Genomic DNA, 15825 nt, shown 5'->3' with positions numbered 1-15825 from the left:
GCCTCTGGACGGGGTTGAACTGTGTCCCCTGACACAATTCAGATCAGCTGAAGCCCTGACCCTGGAACCTGTGACCGTGATCTGATTTGGAACCAAGGTGTTTGCAAACATGGTCAAGTTAAGATGAGGTTATTACCAGGGCCATGTTCCCATGACTGGTATCCTTAGAAGATGGAAATCTGGACACACCAGGGGAAAAGGCCACACGACACGGAGGTAGAGACTGAGGTGACGCTTTGACAAGACACACAGGCACTGCCTGCAGCTGGGATGCTGGACAAGCAAAGAAAGGCCCTTCCCCCTAGAGCCTTCAGAGGGAGCGTGGCCCTGCCGACCCTGGTATGGGGCTTGCAGCCTCCAGATGTGAAAACATATGCATTTCTGGGTTTTAAGCCACCCAGGTGTGGTCATGTGTTACAGTGACGCCAAAAAACCCAGACAGCATGTGGCCTGAGGCCCCTGCCTGAGTGGCCTGAGCACCACTCCCAGAAGGCAGCAGGGAGCGGCTGGGCTGAGACCCCATGGCCTGCAGCCAAGCTCAGGTCCTGCTCCCCAGTCCAGCCAGCCCAGGCCAGGCCCCCCAGCAGCCTTGGTGGCAGCTCCACTGATGACTGCTCCCTGCTCACCCTACCCACAGCCCCCTAGCATGAGGCCAACATCTCCAACTCTGACAGGAAAATGTCAGTGCTAAAATGGAACACTTCCACGTGAGTTCCACAGGAACTGCGGGAGGCGAGGCAAGGGGGCTGTTTCCTTTACCCAACGGTGAAAGCAGAACTGTCTGAAGGAGAAGGTGGCAGTGCCAAGTCCAGCTAAGGACACGTGAACTCCTCTGTGGGGTTTCCACCAGCACTCAAACATGGGCAGAACCACTGGGCTTGCTGCCAGGGTCCAGGCGGGTTCCCACAGGGCAGCCAGCTCTAAGCACACCTCACGGATTGTGCCAGAAGCTCCCCCAGACCCGTCCCTTCTGAATGAGGCTCAACCCAGAGAAGCAGAGGCGGGTCAGGACAGTGACTTTGGACAGAGTGCCACCCCCGCCTTGGAGCTGCAGGTGGCAGTTGAAAAGGTGCCAGCGGCGGGGGAACCCATAAAGCAGGATCTGAACGAGAGTCCAAAGGCGGGCCAGGGAGGAGGCTGGCGGGGCGGGGACTGCCACTGCTGATAAGAAAGGAGCTCCAGGCTCATCTGAGGGCATGCACCTGCCAGGAGAACCACATGGGTTGGGGGCACGTGGGCTGGTTCACACCTGGCAGCCTCTACCATGGGGCCCTGAAGGCCAGAGTCAGGCACATATGAACACCCCATCTTCCTATGTGGGGGGGACTCTGCTCAACGGAAAGCTGTTTGGCACTGCTTGTCCTATCCAATTTGCTGCCTAAGAAGGTTCCAGCAAAGCTCCTTCAACCCCCAAAGACCCCAGAGGAGGCAAGCGGGGAGAAACAGCTGGGCCGCCAAAGAGGCCCTGGGACCCTGCCAGGCCCCAAAGCAGGACACGAGAATGAACCAGGGCAGGTGGCCCACCCAGCCCCACTGATCCCAAAAACCCAGAGCACCCTGAGCTGAGCAGACAGGAAGGTGAGCAGCGCCTGGCCCAACCGCAGAAATCTGCTGGCAGGAGAAAGAGAAGAAGCTGGGCAAGAAGGCAAAGAGGAGCAAGCGTCCCAACTTGGGCCCTGGAGCCAGGTGGGTGAGCACCGGGTGGGTGAGTGCCAAGCCTCACTGCCAACTCCCCCAGGCACCCATGATATGACCCCACCAGGAGCCCATGTGGATACTCAGAGGCCAGAGTCCCCGTCCCGGCTTCAGTTAACCACTTAACCTCCAAGGTCAACAAGACCTGGGCCAGGCCTGGGTGCCCCGGGCTGCCTGAAGCCAGCCAGTCTGTCGCACACAGAGGCCAAGTCCCCCTACCACCTGCCCCCATCTGCCACAGGGGTCCCCACATGGGGCAGGGGTCCCACAACCGGTGGTTAGTACCTGCTCAGCTGGAAAGCCATGTGGGCTGGGACATCCCAGGTCCAGAGAGAGGCGAGGAGGGCAGCTGCAGCCGACTCACCCGCCCTCTCCCACTGCAAGGACGGTCCCAACCCCTTGGCCTGGCAGGAAGCACCCTGGCTTCCTGGGCTGCCCAATCTAACCAGGAAGGGGCCATTTCATCAGTCTGAGAACCCTACCAAAACCCAGTTGTCACAGAAACCTCATCTTGTATATAACAACAGTGGAGAAGGAAACCTTCTAGCCCTCCTGCTGCTGTTGCCCTGAGATCTAGAAGGCACAGGAGCCCTCCTGAGTCAGCGCTGGGGACAAAGGCCAAGCCCCAGGCCTGGACCCAAAGCTTCCTGACACTCAGACAGAAGTGGTGGTGGGGTGGGGGGAGGTGTCAAGAGCCAGAGTAAGTGAGACAGAGGGAGAGGTCCCATCAGATGCAGAGGAGACGGCATCTGAAACCTGTCCCTCAAGCCCACCCTGAGTGGTAGGGGCTGTTGAACCCTGGCAGGGAGGCAGATGGCTGTTCAGCCCTCTCCTGGCCGACCTGCTGCCCCCACCACACAGACCTTCCTCCCCCCACTCAGGTGCACTGGCTTCTACTGTCTCCCCCCACTAGGTCTGGGGGAAGAGGACCAGCTGGCAGAGAGGTCCTGGTGCTGAGGCGAAGCAGCAGCCAGGGGAGAGGAGGCTGGACATGTCCTGAGTGTCACCCAGACCCAAAGCCATCCCTGCAGAGCCACGGTCACCCAGGCACCATGATGGGCGGCATGAATGAATGAACCCACCCACTCAAGGGCATCCTTCCTAAAAACTGTCATCCTGGCTGGGCTCCCAGGCACCTGTCCAGCTAACTTGCACAGACTTTGTTGTTAAGAGGTCAAGTCAGGACACGGCCCTGATGGGGCTTGGTAAAGGCAGCCTGCCACTTGGGCCCACAGAGACCCCCTGTCAGAGGCCAAGTGCCCCCGGCTCCTTCCCGGGGGCCTTCCTAATATATGGATGGATTCTCACTAAAGGCACCAGTGGCCCCATCTTTATGCAAAAAAGAGAAAGAACATTCCAAACTGATTAAGAACATCCCAGCCTGACCAGCACCACAGCCCCCGGTTCCACAGGGAGGCAGGCACCCAGCCCGGGAGGAAATGGCAAGGCTACCCTCAGCGGGGCCATCAGGATGCCCGGAGCCTGGACCTGGCAGGCAGGTGAGGGGCCTGCCCACCACACCCACAGCATCTGCCTGGAGCGGAGTCAGGGCTGAGTCTGGGACAAAACTTCTCCCATGAGCCTCCCCACCCATACAGCCTGACAGGTCCCGGCCAGGACCGCAGACCTCCCCTAGCTCTGTGGCTGCTACAACGGCACATCAAGATCTGCCCGCAACCCCTGAAACAGGTCCTGTCTGGCAAGGCCGGGCCAACCTGCTCACCGCCAGGTCCCACACTGGGCATGTGTGGCAGACGCTGAGCTGACCTGGGGGATGCAGAGTGGACAGACGTCATCCCAACTCCACTTACCGAGGGCCCTGGTCCCCTCAGGTCAGCTGGGACCCCCTCCTCTGGCCCTCCCCACTTTCCCTCCCCTGGGCCACAGGCCGCTCAGGACACGAACCACCTCAGAGGTTCTGGGAGCCCCACACGCTCGGTCTGTTCTAGTCCCTCTCTCAACCTCAGGTTGGAAAGAAGGCCCCAAGGCCCCAGATGCCCACTCCAGCCCTGGCCTCTGGAGCCACATGCCGAGACCTGCCAGTCCCACCTGCCCTGGTGCTCAGGCCAGGGTCCCCCAGACACCCCCACGCCAGCTGCCCCACAGTTTCCCCATGGCTCCCAACTCACAGCCTGGCCTTCTCCCTGAGTCGGGCCTGGTCAGTGCGCCTCCGGAAGGCTGAGAGGGGTACAGCTCGCCGGAGCAAGAGCATGGCGTCCGCAGCCCCACGGTCCCTACTGAAGCCACAACCAGATGGGGCTTAGAGAGGGCTCCCTGGCCTGCAGCGGTGCCCTTTGGACTCAGCCAGTCCTGCGTAGGAGCATCGCTGCCTCCCTAAGCAACCGTAGCATCCCTCTCCACGTGGCGGGCACCCCCCTCCCCAGATAAGGGGCGGTGCCCAGAAGCCCATCCCAACACTCCAAATACTGCAGGTTCCCTGAGCTTCTTTTGTTCAAATTTTTGTGTTTTAAGTTTTTTGGTTGTGTCATCAGGTTTGAAGAATCTTAGTTCCCCAACTAGGGGTTGAACCTAGACCCTCGGTAGTGAAAGTGCTGTGTCCTAACCACTGGGTGGCCAAGGGACTCCCTCCTTGACTTTTTTTTTTTCCTCCTTGACTAAGCGCAGGCGGCTGCAACCGGCGCACTAAGCGTGGCAGAGAGGAGCTACCCCACGTCCGAGGTCAGGGGCGGCTCCAGGAGGAGCTACCCCACGCGCCCATGCCCAAGGCCAGGGGCGGTGGCCAGGAGGACCAACCCCACGCCCAAGGAGCTGTGGCTGCGCAGGCACAGGAGGGCCTAGAGGAGCTATCCCACGTTGAAGGTCAGGAAGGGCGGCGGTGAGGAGATACCCCTCGTCCAAGGTAAGGGGCAGAGGCTGCGCTTTGCTGGAGCAGCCGTCAAGAGATACCCCACGCCCAAGGTAAGAGAAACCCAAGTAAGACGGTAGGTGTTGCAAGAGGGCATCAGAGGGCAGACACACTGAAACCATACTCATAGAAAACTAAATCTAATCACACTAGGACCACAGCCTTGTCTAACTCAATGAAACTAAGCCATGCTTGTGGGGCAACCCAAGATGGGCGGGTCATGGGGAGAGATCTAACAAAATGCGGTCCACTGGAGAAGGAAATGGCAAACCACTTCAGTATTCTTGCCTTGAGAACCCCATGAACAGTATGAAAAGGCAAAATGATAGGATACTGAAAGAGGAACTCCCCAGGTCAGTAGGTACCCAATATGCTACTGGAGATCAGTGGAGAAATAACTCTAGAAAGAATGAAGGGATGGAGCCAAAGCAAAAAGAACACCCAGGTGTGGATGTGGGTATACCCTTCTACCTTTTCTCTTACCTTCACAATAAGGCTCAGAATTCACTGTGGGATTAAAAAACATATTAACCTGTGATTTAAAAACACCTGAATGTAACATGTTGCTACATCTGGGCTGTTAGTTATAATTGGGAACATACTAAAATCTCAAAAAGCTGAGAGGAAACATAGGTAAAAAAGAGAAACAACAGACTGAATACATATAGTCCCAGGAAAAACTAAAGCAATAACGGAAATAGCAGATAACATCCAATACAGGATGTTTAATCATGTCAAAGATTCTAAAGGATTGCGTATCTTTAAAACAAGAATGGGCTACAGTGGCTGACTTTATTTTTAGGGGCTCCAAAATCACTGCAGATGGTGACTGCAATCATGAAATTAAAAGACACTTACTCCTTGGAAGGAAAGTTATGACCAACCTAGATGGCATATTGAAAAGCAGAGACATTACTTTGCCAACAAAGGTCCATCTCGTCAAGGCTATGGTTTTTCCAGTGGTCATGTACGGATGTGAGAGTTGGACTGTGAAGAAGGCTGAGCACTGAAGAATTGATGCTTTTGAACAGTGGTATTGGAGAAGACTCTTGAAGAGTCCCTTGGACTGCAAGGAGATCCAACCAGTCCATTCTGAAGGAGATCAGTCCTGGGTGTTCTTTGGAAGGAATGATGCTAAAGCTGAAACTCCAGTACTTTGGGCACTTCACGCGAAGAGTTGACTCATTGGAAAAGACTCTGATGCTGGGAGGGATTGGGGGCAGGAGGAGAAGGGGATGATAGAGGATGAGATGGCAGGATGGCATCACTGACTCGATGGACGTGAGTCTGGGTGAACTCCGGGAGTTGGTGATGGACAGGGAGGCCTGGCGTGCTGCGATTCATGGGGTCGCTCAGTCGGACACGACTGAGTGACTGAATTGAACTGAACTTGACTTTTGAAACTCCTGTAAAATCGTAAGAAATTGGAGTAGAAAGAGATGTTGGAAGTTAGCTGGTTCAAGCCCCAGCTTCTACTTGGGAGGAAGGGAGGAAGGGCAGCAGGCCACCAATAGTCAGAACCAGAAAACACCAGGGGTACCGATCTGGGAAGGAAGGCCGGGTGTGGGGAGGCAGCCTGCAGGGCTCTGTGAAGGTCAACAACTGCCCTCCCCACCTCCCCTATACACCAACCAGGTGATGATAATGACCCCACACCAACAAGAGAAGCGGCACCATTTGCCCCACCAGGTTCTAAGTTCATTACAAGACTGGCTTAAAGATGCAACAGTCCTCAATGGAGCAAATGGAGAATCCTGATATCAACCTGTACCTGAAGAACTTTCTGAATGATACATCTACCAACGGCATGGTGAGGATTCACATGGCATGCGATGCCAAGCACAGGACCATAAGACATGGGAAAATGGACTGAAATCCACAACTGGGACAAGGCTATCTAGAGAAGTGCTTTTAGACAAACCACAGAAGTTAAGACTGAAATGAAGCATCGTTGGAGGGAAGACATGTTTCACGTTTGGAGAATGAGCCACTAAATGATATGCAGCATCAACTGCTTAAAACCTGGAGAGAGATACAAGCTAAACCCAGTGGAACTTAGATTTTTTTTTATTTTTAATTAGAGAAAAACAGAATTCAGGGAGGGGAGAAAACCTGTAAGAAATGATGCAAAATTAACTGTCTAAGACCCCTCCCACAGCTCAGTCCTGTCAGGGAGGCTGAACTAGGCCTCCACCGCCACTGGACTCCAGCCATGAGCAGACCTTTCCACAAACAGAACCATCTGATGCCACTTTAGCTATATGAGTAAACAATTTTGAAGCTGAACAACCATAAGTTGCTATTTCCTTTCTATTAAACTAACCAAGAACCATTTAAAATGACAAAACTAGATGTCTGGAAAGGTTCATAGCAACATTATTCATAATAACTGAAAGGTGGAAACCCAGGTATCCATCATCAGATAAATAACATATGGTCCGTCAACCCAATGGACCATTCAGTTCAGTTCAGTCACTCAGTCGTGTCCGACTGAGCGACCCCATGAATCGCAGCACGCCAGGCCTCCCTGTCCATCACCAACTCCCGGAGTTCACCCAAATTCATGTCCATCGAGTTGGTGATGCCATCCTGCCATCTCATCCTCTATTGTCCCCTTCTCCTCTTGCCCCCAATCCCTCCCAGCATCAGAGTCTTTTCCAATGAGTCAACTCTTCGCATGAGGTGGCCAAAGTACTGGAGTTTCAGCTTTAGCATCATTCCTTCCAAAGAACACCCAGGGCTGATCTCCTTCAGAATGGACTGGTTGGATCTCCTTGCAGTCCAAGGGACTCTCAAGAGTCTTCTCCAATACCACAGTTCAAAAGCATCAATTCTTCAGCGCTCAGCCTTCTTCACAGTCCAACTCTCAGATCCATACATGGACCATTATTTGACCATAAAAAGGAATGCAGTACTGATACACACTGATAAAAGGAATGTTCATGTGTTGAGGTCTGGGGAAGTCATTCTGGCTATAAATGAGTTACCTTGATTCGATGCTAACTAAAATAGCCTGCTTGTGGTCTAGCAGACAAACACTGTGCATCTGCTTTAATTACTAAAGGAAAGGGTGCACTAACCAGAAGAGTGTTCATGTTCAAAATAAAGCCTGGGGACTTCCCTGGTGGTCCAGTGGCTAAGACTCTGAGCTCTCAATTCCAGGGGTCTGGGTTTGATCCCTGGTCGGGGAACTAGATGGCACATGCGACAACAAATAGCTCCAATGCTGCAGCTGAAGATGGAAGATCCCGCTGGCTGCAGCTGAGACCTGGAGAAGCCAGATAAATAAAGAAAAAATAAGGATTAAACACCTCCTCCCTGGGACGCCAATGCTCATTACTCCTTCAACAGTCAGATTCCCTTCCCAGATGCCAAGGCCACACTGATGTCCTGGGTACGTGGGGATCTGGTTTTCTGAAACCGGAGGGAACATCAAGTCAACTGATGTTCTCTGTACTGACAAGACAGAAAACTGTGCTGAAAATCCTGTTTCTCCAGAGCAGATCGTCAGAGCAAATCCTCTGGGCTACAGTCCTGAGTTTGGCTCACATCAAACTCTTTCCTATTCCTGTTATACACTGTTTATTAGTTATTTGCCTCAACAACACTAAAACGTGGATGAACTCTGAAAACATTATGCTGAGTGAAAGAAGCCAGTCATGCAAAAGACCATTTAGTATATGAGTCCACTGATATAGAACACCCAGAACAGGCAAATCCTAGAGACACACAGACGGTAGACTGGCAGCAGTTAGTTGCCAGGGGCTGGGGAAGGGAGGTAGGGAGTGAAAACACCCACGAGGTTGTGTCTGGGGTGCAGTTTGTGGGGAAATAACCACTATGTCCTTCAGCTCTCAAGGCCATCTGGAAACTGAAGAAGGTGGAGAAGGCAGCATGCTTCCTTCCATCTGCCCCACACCTGCCCAGGGAGTAGGGGCTACACCCGAGTCACCAAGGAGAAAGGCAGGAAGTGACAGACAAGGTCCTGGAGCTCAGAGAATCAACTGGCCCAACTGATGGTAGGCACCCAGGAGAGAAGGTGAGCAGAGGGCTGAATGGCTTTTCCTAGAACTGGAGGCCAGTTTCCTCCCATGGCTTCCCTGGAGGCTCAGATAGTAGAATCTGCCCGCGATGTGAGAGACCCAGGTTCGATCCCTCAGTGGGGAAGATCCCCTGGAGAAGAGAGTGGCAACCCACTCCAGTATTCTTACCTGGAAAACCCCGTGAACAGAGGAACCTGGAGGGCTACAGTCCACGAGGTCTCACAGAGTCAGAAACGACGGAGCGACTAACTCTCACTTTCCTCCCACGGAAGCCCACCTCCAAGGGCAGAGAAAGCTGGGAGGGGCAGAGATATACTCTGGGGACATAAAGAACTCCTAACGGTGAGAAAACCAAAGCTGCAATATTTTTAAATGGGCAAAAGACCTGAACAGACACTTGGCTAAACAAGATACGTAGGTGACAAACACAAACGTGAAATGACTCTTGACAGTGTTAGACGTTAGGAAACTGCAGACTAACACCGCCGTGGGATCCTCTCACACCTCAGCATGGCTAAAACTGAAAAGCCCGACTGTACCAAGTGCTGGTAAGGCTGTGGAGAAACCGGGACTCCCAGGCGCTGCTGGAAACGAACAGCAAACAAACACGAAATGCACAACCACCTGGGGAGACAGTCTGGCAGTTTCTTAAACAGTTAAACCTACACCTACCATCCCATCCAATGTTGTCCCCTGAGTATGTCCCCTCAGAGGCCTGCACACCACTGCTCGTGGCAGCGTTTCCTGTAACAGCCCACAGCTGGACACAACTCAAATGTCCATCCACAGATGAACCAACGGACAGACCAAGGTCCATCCACCCGTGCAAGAGAATGCTACTTGGCAATAAAAGGAATGAATGCTGGTCCTTACAGCAACGTGGGGGAATCTCAAAATGATCACACCAAGTGAAAGAGGACAGGGCAGACAGAAAAGAGCTCTGACTGCATGGCCCCACTTCTACAACACTCTCGATTCAGTTCAGTTGCTCAGTCATGTCCAACTTCTTGCGACCGCATGGACTGCAGCACGCCAGGCTTCCCTGTCCATCACCAACTTCCAGAGCTTGCTCAAACTCATGCCCATCAAGTCAGTGATGCCATCCCACCATCGCATCCTCTGTTGTCCCCTTCTCCTCCCAACTTCAATCTTTTCCAGCATCAGCATCTTTTCAAATGAGTCAGTTCTTCCTATCAGGTGGAACTTCAGCTTCAGCATCAGTCTTCCAATGACTATTCAGGACTGATTTCCTTTAGGATAGACTGGTTTGATCTCCTTGCAGTCCAAGGGACTCTCAAAAGTCTTCTCCAACACCACAGTTCAAAAGCATCAATTCTTCAGCACTCAGCTTTCTTTATGGTCCAACTCTCACATCCATACATGACAACTGGAAAAACCACAGCTTTGACTAGACAGACCTTTGTTGGCAAAGTAATATCTCTGCTTTTTAATATGCTGTGTAGGCTTGTCATACTTTTTCTTCCAAGGAGCAAGTGTCTCTTAATTTCATGGCTGCAGTCACCATCTGCAGTGATTTTGGAGCCCCAAAAAACAAAGTCTGTCACTGTTTCCATTGTTTCCCCATCTATTTTCCATGAAGTAATGGGACCGGAAGCCATGATCTTCATTTTCGAATGTTGAGTTTTAAGCCAGCTTTTTCACTCTCCTCTTTCACTTTCCTCTTTAACATTCTAGAAGATGCAAACTAATCTACAGGGACAGTGAGTCAGTGGCTGCCTAGGAAGGAGGGCGGGATTATCAGGAGATGAGAAGAAACTCTTAAAATGATGGCTGTGCTCATGACCTTGATTATGGTGATGATTTTTCAAGTGTTTACATATGCCCAAATGGATCAAGCCACTCACTTTAAATGTGTACAGTTACATAAATTATATGTCAATAATGAAATAAATAAATACCCCCCCCCATCCACCCCGACAGCTGCTGTGTGAAGAATCACGTAGTGGTGGCAAACACCTGGGGGTTCTTCTCAGTCACTGAATCTACGAGAGTTTACTGACACTCAGTTCATTTCCAAGAGTGTCTCAGCCACCAGCTTCAGTACCACAAGCAGGAAGGAGGCAGCCAGGCTGCCCTGGAGCTCCAGGTACAGCCTCACTAAGAGCCCTACCAGGCCAGCATGCTACGCACCACCAGGCAGCAATCACAGCCCTCTCAGCCCATGGGATCCACAGTGAAGCCTTCAAGAGCAGCTCAGCAGGCTCTGAGGGCTTCCCCAGAGTCAGGCAGAATACAGCCAGTGGTCCATACGGTGACACCCAGTCTCACTGTGGAAGGGGCTCCCAGACATCCTTGAGAATAGAGGAGGATGCCCTCCAAACACACTGTCCTGGAGGTCTGGGGGGTGCGGAAGCTGGAGTAGACCATGCAGGGGCTGAGGACAAAACAAGGGCAACCCTCTTAGCCTCTAGAACCCCAGCCCTGCCCAATATCCTGAGCATCGAACAGCCCATCCTGCCGGACATCACCTGGAGACCATGTCAACAGATGGCCCCCCCCCAGAAAGCCAGTGTGGAAATTCCAAGGGCAAGCTGGCCCAGGAGACGCAGTCAGGGTTCAAGCCATGGCTCTGCCACACCAGCCACGTGCCCCTAAGTCAGCCACTGCCCCTCTGGGCTCTGATTCCTCACCTGTAACCTGGAGGGTCCAGGGAGAGCTGAGAGTTCCCTGAAGCTGTGACACCCTACAAGGACTTCCAGGACCTAGGAGAAGCCAGGTACACTGGCTTCTGGCTCCTGGGCTGGCCAGAGAACACAACCAACAGAGGCACTGATAGCAGAACAGTGACGATCCACCAACTGGCAGAAAATATTTATAAATCACGTGTCTGATAAAGGACTTGTATCCAATAACCAACAACCCAGCATGAAAATGAGCAGAAGATCTGAAGGGACGCCTCATAAATGAAGACACACAGATAGCAAATAAGCACATGAGAAAGATGCCGGTGTCACAGGTCACCAGGGAATCACAAACTCAAATGACAAGCTACCACTCACACTACCAGCCAAGACCCCGATGTGACAACGCCAGACACTGGCGAGGATGCAGAGTGGCAGGAACTCCCACTAAACCGAGGGGACACAACGTGGTGTGGGAACGGCAGAAGAATGCAGAGACCTCCTACAAAATTAGCAATTAAATTCACTCTCTTCCACATTAACTATCTAAAAACAAAAGTAAAAAGAAGGCTGAGCACCAAAGAACTGATACTTTCAAACTGTGGTGCTGGAGAACACTCTTGAGAGTCCCTTGCATAGCAAGATCAAACCAGTCAATCCTAAAGGAAATCAACCCTAAATATTCATTGGAAGAACTGATGCTGAAGCTGAAGCTCCAATATTTTGGCCACCTGATGCAAAGAGCTGACTTATTAGACAAGACCCTGACCCTTTGAAAGATTGAAGGTAGGAGGAAAAGGGAGTGACAGAGAATGAAATGGTTGGATGGCATTATCGACTCAATGAACATGAATATGAGCAAACTTCAGGAGATGGTGAAGGACAAGGAAGCCTAGTGTGCTGCAGTCCATGAGGTTGCAAAAAGTCGATTATGACTGAGCAACTGAATAACAACAAAAAACTTAGTAGGTACATGGGAACAATTACAAGCAAAATCAAGTCCACAAAATTATCACTGCTATGGCTGAGATAAGACTATTCCCACTAGGAATTCCTTGGCAGTCCAGCAATTAGGACTCTGGTGGCTCAGATTGTAAAAATTCTGCCTGCAGTGCAAGAGACCCAGGGTCTCCTGGGTCAGGAAGATCCCCTGGAGAAGGGAATGGCAACCCACTCCAGTATTCTTGCCTGGAGAATTCCATGGACAGAGGAGCCTGGCGGGCTACAGTCCATGGCGGGCTAAACACAAAGAATTGGACACAACTGACTGATTAACACACTCACTTTTTCACTCTCACTGCCAAGGGCAAAGGTTCAATCCCTGGTCAGGGAACTAAGATCCCACAAATCGAGAGGGAAGACTGTTCCTACTACTTCTCAGATGACATAGGCCACTTAGAACAGCTCCTCGCTGGCTAAGAGCCCCGCTGTTATGACAAGATGGGACCAGCCTGTCATTATAGGAAGCACAGAATGACAATCAAATAGGATCTGGTCTCCTTAGACACCACAGGGCACCAAAAGCCATTTAGTTGTTAAGAGTTCCTGTCCCCCTGCTTCAGGGGTCAGTGTCCACAGAGTGATGCCCAAGCAGCAACACTGTCATGGTGGTAAGTATGGCTACTGAGCTGGACCATGAACACCCACATGCTCAAGGTCACCAGGGCCAGAGGCACCAAGAAGCAAGTGCAGGAGTTCTGAAGCTGGACCCCTGCCACCCTCCTCCAAACAAAATTATTTTCCCAGCCAAACAAACAAAAAAAAAAAGGCAAAAAAAAGTCTGAGTGCCAAACACAAGCCTGAAGTTCTGGTCACCAATTATGACATGGGGATAGGGTTGGGGTGGGGGTGTTATGCCCACCACCAAGCAGTTCTCTGACCCCAGCTGGGTGTCTTACAAGTCAACTTGATTCTGACTCTCTGCCTGGACACAGGTCAGAAACCAGTACGCAGGTCAAGAAGCAACAGTTGGAATGGGACATAGAACAATGGAGTGGTTCGAAACTGAGAAAGGAGTACATCAAGGCTGTATATTGTCACTTGCTTATTTAACTTCTATGCAGAGTACAACATGTGAAATGCCAGGCTAGATGAATCACAAGCTGGAATAAAGATTGAAGGAAGAAATAACAACCTCAGATATGCAGACGACACCACTCTAGTGGCAGAAAACGAAGAGGAACTAAGAAGCCTCTTGATGAGGATGAAAGAGGAGAGTGAAAACGCTGATAAAACTCAACATTCAAAAAATGAAGATCATGGCATCCAATCCCATCACTTCATTGCAAATAGACAGGGAAACAATGGAAACAGTGGCAGATTTTCTTTTCCTGGGCTCCAAAATCACTGTGGACAGGGACTGCAGCCATGAAATTCAAAGATGCTTGGTCATTGGAAGAAAAGCTATGACAAACCTACCCAGCATATTAAAAAGCAGAGATAACACTTTGCTGACAGAAGTCCATCTAGTCAAAGTTGTGGCTTTTCCAGTAGTCATGTATGGATGTGAAAGTTGAACAATAAAGAAAGCTGACCACCAAAGAATTGATGCTTTTGAACTGTGGTGTTAGAGACTCTTGAGAGTTCCCTGGACTGAAAGGAGATCAAATCAGTCAATCCTAAAGTAAATCAATCCTGGATAGTCATTGGAAGGACTGATGCTGAAGCTGAAGCTCCAAAATTCTGGCCACCAGTTAAGAACTGACTCATTTGAAAAGACCCTGATGCTGGGAAAGATTGAGGGTAGGAGGAAAAGGGAGCAACAGAGGATAAGATGGTTGGATGGCATCACTGACTCAATGGACATGAGTTTGAGCAAACCCCAGGAGACAGTGAAGCATGGGGAAGCCTGGAGTGCTGTAGTCCATGGGGTTGCAAACAGTCGGACACAACTGAGCGACTGAAAAACAACAACCTGGAGACAGCATCAGACCCCACCCCCAACCTTCCCACACCAATCCCAAGTCCAGGCTGTCATGTGTGTTACTGACCGACCAGTTACAGACAGAGTTTACACCAAACTCCTCCTTGGGTTTGATTAATTTGCTGCAGAGGCTCACAGAACTCAGGAGACCCATTCACTCATGAGCTCACCATCTTACTACAAAGGACATTAAAGGATATATGAGTCATCAGCCAGATGAAGAGACAGGTAGGACAGAAGCATGTGGGAGGCAGACCATCCACCTGCTCTCCAGGTGTGATGAAATTCAGGACAAACCTGAATCTCTACAGGTCCTCCAGCCCAGCTCCCTGAACCCCATCCTTTTGGGCTTTTATGGGGACTTCACAACAAAAGCCTGATTGATCCCATCATTGGTCACTGATTCAATCACCAATTCACCTAGCAGCCCCTCTCCCCTCCCTGGAGGTCAGGGGGCTGGGATTGAAGTTCCAAGCCTACGATCACAGGGCTGGCTTCCACCCTTAGGTACTTTCTGAAAGTCACCTTATTAACATAAGCTCCGGTGTGGTTGAAAGGGGTTTGTTACCAATATTAAGACACCTTTATCACTCCCATCATTTAGGAAATGCCAAGGGTTTTAGACTCTGCCAGAAACAGGGATGTAGACAAAACCGTGAACTTCCTGATGTTCAAGCTGTTTTAGAAAAGGCAGAGGAAGCAGAGATCAAATTGCCAACATCCGCTGGATCATGGAAAAAGCAAGAGAGTTCCAGAAAAACATCTATTTCTGCTTTACTGACTATGTCAAAGCCTTTGACTGTGTGGATCACAATAAACTGTGGAAAATTCTGAAAGAGATGGGAATACCAGACCACCTGATCTGCCTCTTGAGAAATTTGTATGCAGGTCAGGAAGCAACAGTTAGAACTGGACATTGAACAACGGACTGGTTCCAAATAGGAAAAGGAGTTCGTCAAGGCTGTATATTGTCACCCTGTTTATTTAACTTGTATGCAGAGTACATCACGAGAAATGCTGGACTGGAAGAAACACAAACTGGAATCAAGATTGCCGGGAGAAATATCAATAACCTCAGATATGCAGATGACACCACCCTTATGGCAGAAAGTGAAGAGGAACTCAAAGGCCTCTTGATGAAAGTCAAAGTGGAGAGTGAAAAAGTTGGCTTAAAGCTCAACATTCAGAAAACGAAGATCATGGCATCCGGTCCCACCACTTCATGGGAAATAGATGGGGAAACAGTGGAAACAGTGTCAGACTTTATTTTTCTGGGCTCCAAAACCACTACAGATGGTGACTGCAGCCATGAAATTAAAAGACGCTTACTCCTTGGAAGGAAAGTTATGACCAACCTAGATAGCATATTCAAAAGCTGAGACATTACTTTGCCAAAAAAGGTCCGTCTAGTCAAGGCTATGGTTTTTTCTGTGGTCATGTATGGATGTGAGAGTTGGACTGTGAAGAAGGCTGAGCGCCAAAGAATTGATGCTTTTGAACTGTGGTGTTGGAGAAGACTCTTGAGAGTCCCTTGGACTGCAAGGAGATCCAACCAGTCCATTCTGAAGATCAGCCCTGGGATTTCTTTGGAAGGAATGATGCTAAAGCTGAAACTCTAGTACTTTGGCCACCTCATGGGAAGAGTTGACTCATTGG

The 15825-nt window shown here is 50.7% G+C and overlaps 1 protein-coding gene across 5 annotated transcripts in view; it reads right to left on the bottom strand.

Annotated features, from left to right (window-relative positions):
* Nucleotides 1-15825, bottom strand: part of ACOT7 (acyl-CoA thioesterase 7) — a 108603-nt gene that overhangs the window by 65097 nt on the left and 27681 nt on the right. Inside the window, exon 1 of one of the 5 annotated variants that reach the window (XM_061382923.1) lies at nucleotides 1981-2015. The exons of the other annotated variants lie outside the window; for them this stretch is intronic. Within the exon in view, the coding sequence (XP_061238907.1) occupies nucleotides 1981-2000 (20 nt within the window). The 5' untranslated portion in view covers nucleotides 2001-2015. Of the gene's footprint in view, nucleotides 1-1980; nucleotides 2016-15825 lie in introns of those variants that run through there. 5 annotated transcript variants of the gene reach the window in all.

This window comes from Bos javanicus, chromosome 16 (genome assembly GCF_032452875.1).
Source record: "Bos javanicus breed banteng chromosome 16, ARS-OSU_banteng_1.0, whole genome shotgun sequence".
Taxonomy (NCBI): Eukaryota; Metazoa; Chordata; class Mammalia; order Artiodactyla; family Bovidae; genus Bos; species Bos javanicus.
This window is presented reverse-complemented; position numbering and strand designations above follow the sequence as displayed.